The sequence below is a fragment of the Limulus polyphemus genome, unplaced genomic scaffold (genome assembly GCF_000517525.1).
Source record: "Limulus polyphemus unplaced genomic scaffold, Limulus_polyphemus-2.1.2 Scaffold55, whole genome shotgun sequence".
Classification (NCBI taxonomy): Eukaryota; Metazoa; Arthropoda; class Merostomata; order Xiphosura; family Limulidae; genus Limulus; species Limulus polyphemus.
The window spans coordinates 1,343,785-1,348,498 of NW_013665665.1; the positions used below are offsets into that span (position 1 = coordinate 1,343,785).

General features: G+C 31.3%; 1 protein-coding gene across 1 annotated transcript in view; it reads right to left on the reverse strand.

Moving 5' to 3' along the window:
- Positions 1 to 4,714, reverse strand: part of LOC106463840 (heterogeneous nuclear ribonucleoprotein H3-like) — a 42,142-nt gene that overhangs the window by 23,776 nt on the left and 13,652 nt on the right. The window contains exon 5 of the mRNA XM_013923922.2: positions 728 to 866. Within this exon, the coding sequence (XP_013779376.1) occupies positions 728 to 866 (139 nt within the window). The remainder of the gene's footprint in view (positions 1 to 727; positions 867 to 4,714) is intronic.

Consider the following 4,714-nt stretch of genomic DNA (forward strand, 5'->3'; position numbering starts at 1 on the left):
AATTATTAATTTATTATGTTTATATAGTGTTACTAATATATAGTTGTGTGTGTGTGTGTGTGTGTGTGTGTGTGTGTGTGTGTGTGTGTGTGTGTGTGTGTGTGTAGAGATAAAGATGTAGTTATGTAAGATTGTGGATAAAAAAAAAATTCATACTTAATCTTCGAGAACAGACTACTTGTTAGATATGCCAAAGCCATTCTAGTTCTTAATTAAAGCTGACTTGAAACAAAGGGGGATTCTTTAACAGGTATAACCAAATGCTATGTTAAATGTTCTTTCATAATTAACACCAAAGTTCCAAAGTCTGAAGCAATTACTACACAGGATTTTGAGCCTTAATTAATTTTGCTCATAGATGTTGAAAGTCTAATATTAGAAGACTTAGTACTGCTTCTTTGTCATTAGCACATGAATGTATAATCAAACTATTTAAAAATCCCACAGTTTGTATATACATAAAATTAAACTTTAAACACACTGACATTATCTATAAAAAATAAAAATATTATATAAACATTGCTTACCTATCAGGAAAAGTAAGTCATTTAACAAAACCCAGGCCCCATGGTCACCAAAGTACATGTATGCTGAACACACCAAAACATACCCACCAATGCAATACATATCACACCCAGCAACTTTAACAAATTGTAAAAAAATTAACAATCATAAATGAGGCCTAGTTGACGGGCATTAAACACCGCCTGGATGCCCTTTATCCCACCTGTGCCCAATTTTTTCCTTGTGTTTCCCCATCGCCTTTTCAGCTATATCCCGAGAATCAAACTGCACATAAGCCTCCCCCGTGCTCCTCCCCTGGATGTCTGTTGGTAGAGTGATCCCATTCGGAACAATCTTCAACCCTTCAGTTGAAATCCAACCCAACAGAAATATGATACATAAAATTTCCCAGCTGTTAAAACTTGATAATCTCACAGAAAAACTATCAATAGCAATGTTGAAACCAAGCTGTCAACTCTCTTTATATGAGACCAACTAGCCTGGAAAATGAAAATAATACAGCTAAAATTTTCAAACCCTTTAAACTTACTTCTACTGTAGTTTTACCCATTTCATAATTCAAGTGAGGCATTAAACAATTATGTAAAATGTTTAAATTCAAATTGGTTTATAAATTCTCCACAATGTTTTGTTTAAGTTATAATAAAACAACTTAATATAATGAAATGGGTTATCTTTCACAGCATATACAAACAATTAGAATTCCTATAAATAGTAATAAAAACTGATAGTTATATTTAATAATTTATAAAAGCTTCTATGATTAATAATCCTAATATATTAGTCCATGAAAATACCAAATACTGATCAGTTCTTAAGAAATTATAACACTGAAACAGGATACAGTAATTATGTGAAAAGTAAACCCCTATTTGGCCAATCATGATGCAACTTGTTTCCTTAACCACAAATTCAATTTCTTTATAAAATTTAATCACAAACCTTTAGTTCTATAACAAATGATACATTTTCTGGTAAGTGACATCCCTATTTTTAAATCTTAATAAATTGTGTAGATTAAACCCCATGCCTACCATAAATAAGAACACATTAATTTATCCTTAAATAAAGGTTAAATTGTGTCTTCTATGTAAAACAAACATCTGTGAAAAAAAAACTCTTCATAACATTTACTAAATGAACAGGAAACATACATTTAAAACTTTATTTAATGCAGCTTTGCGACACATGAGTGTACATTGAATAATCATGTGTGAATGATGCCAAAAGTGCTTATACTCTAAATACCAGCCAGATATGATCATGAGCTGCATCTGGAAATTTAAATTAAGTATATAAGTTGACAATAACTTTTTATATTTTTACATAGTTTAAGGTGAAAATAAAGCTATCACAATTTGGTATATTGAAACCACAAAAAAAAGTTTGCTAAATTTATATTTGTCATCATGTTTTAACCTTGTGTGTAGTCAAGTTTACCATGAAGAGTACCTTTAAAACCTCTTTCTGTTAGACTTAAGACCACTTATCATACAATAAGTAACAGACCAAAACCACAGAGAAATTGCTGTAATAATTAACAAAAAGATCAGTATTATGCACAATCAAAATGATAAAGCCAATATACATATAAATGATCAACAAATGCACAAATACAGACATTCATACTTGAAAATATAAACTATAGATAAATAACAATTCAATCACATTTTATTAGTCCAATTTTGTTTGTAATTAAGCACAAAGCTACACAATGGGCTATCTGTGCTCTGCCCACCATAGGTATCGAAACCCGGATTCTAGCGTTATAAGTCTGCAGACATACCGCTGTGCCACTGAGGGGCTATTAGTCCAAATAAGGTATTATAATTGTACTGCAGTTATAAACAAATGTTAAATATATTCAACTGTTTTTGATTGACTTTTTTTAGATAATAATTCCATGAATAAACAAACATGAGAAAAATATACATAATAAATAGTACACAAAATGTTAACTGTTAGTGGACAGCAACTGCACACATTCATATTTTGCTTAGTCAATCACGAACTTTGTCAAAAAATTCACATTTTGATACTCATACTGCAATTTGGGGAGAAAAAGCTAAACTAACTCAGTGAAGAAGAAATAAAGTATTCAAATTTATTAACACGACTCACTGTTCTGTAGTTTTAATTTGTTGTGCCTAGGAAATAAAACCATTGTTGTTTAAAATGTTGGAAAAAATATCAAAATAAGCATATTATTGATTTTCTATCTTTATTCGTGCAATCAATTTGCTAAAATTTATTAATTTCACATTTTAAGTGAAAAGCAACACAGTCACAAATGATTAAATATAGTAGATTTTTTTTAGAAGTTATTCAATATATCTAATCCAACTTCAAAGAGATGCAACATTGTCACATATAATTGCATTTAATTTTTTATAGCTGTCATCACTTACAGAAATTTGAGATTTTCACATTCCAAGTTTTTCATGGAGATATTTAGGGGATTTTTTTCTTAAAAAAACATGCCAATATCAGATGTTTAGTAAGTAGTATTAAAATAACTGAATCTTCACGAAGATGTTACAGTTCATATTGTTACAGTCAATCATGCAATACCTGAAAAGCTTACATCTTGACAATAATCCTTTTATGTAGTTTACATTGCAAACTGCTTCATTATAAGGCTCTTATGTCTAAAGTACACCACCCCTCACTTCATGCTTTCCACGAACTATCTTCCATATGATGATGATGGCTCTCCAGTGCCCATTTCAACAGTATAATCAGAGGAATCCATAGGTTACACATCCAGTGACCTGACCAATATGTTTCCATGTAAACCAGCATTAATATCCATTTCATTCTCCAGCTGCTTGAGGTAGTGATGATTGAATTCATATCATGGATCAAAATATTACACAAAGAATTTAACTTTGCCTGAGAAATTTCATATTTTTAGTAGGCTTTCTCGATCGAGAATGCATGGACCCTCTGTATTCTTTTAGTTATAACCAATGAAAGTGAACATATTGCATGGGTTAAATAAAAAAAAAATTTGCGAGGGAATGCAACTTTACATGAGAGAAAGTAATCTTCTTGATAGCTTTCCCTCAAGTGAATTTAATTTTATTTCTATCCCTGGATATTTTGTAGAAGCAGCTTGTGTACACAACTTGTCACTTTCTATCAGATATCAGTCTTCATTATGTTGTGAAATGTTGCTAGGGGCACATGAACTTTGTATTTATGGATTTTCACCTATTACAAGATGCCATACTTTGTTAATTGTGGCAGTGGTACAAATTGTTGCAGATCTATTTCTGGATGATCCTGCTGCCCCAAGGTGACACATATTCCTTTGCTTTCCAACACCCACAAATTAGAAATTCTAAATCCTCAACCTGAAACATCATTATGACATTTTGCATCAGAAAGATCTGTTACATGCCTTTCCCAAATGCAATCAATTTTTGGTGGCATGACACTACCTATGAAATGCCAAATAATGTCAAAATATAGTTCTTGTGCAATCCATTGAAACTTTATATCAGCTGTAGTTGTCATATATTATTTGCTGATTTAAATATTCATTACTATAAATCTTGTATATATATTGTAAACCATAGTGTCTGTCCAAGTGTTCACCTATCTCCTGTTTGAAAAGATGTGCATGCAGGCAAAGCTTAACATTCACTTTGAAATGATGAGAGAAAAGGAATGAATAATGTTGATGCCAAATTTCACTTTGCAAGCAGAATATTCTACACTAAATTATTAGGAATTAATCACACTATCATTCAAATTTCAAAATGTGATATAACTTAATGAATAAATGTAGATTTACCACATGTTATTCTTGAGTGGCTCTTAGCATGACTGAATTCCTTAACAATTACTTTTCGCAGTGGGTGATATAAGTAGCTCAAAGCTTTGGCTCAGAGTACAACCAAGAGAGCAACACAATTAACCTTTTTAAAGTCCACAAAATAATCTAAAATTGATAGATTAACCTAGACTTTCCCCGTTACTGGGAACGGGCACTTTTACTTGTGTGTGTGTGTGTGTGTGTGTGTGTGTGTGTGTGTGTGTGTGTGTGTGTGTGTGTGTGTGTGTGTGTGTGTGTGTGTGTGTAGTTAGTTAAGTAAGAAAGTAAAGTAATAAATAAGTAGTAGTAGTAGTTAATTATTAGTAGTAACGAAACTAAATAAGTATTAAGTATATTAGTTAGTAAGAA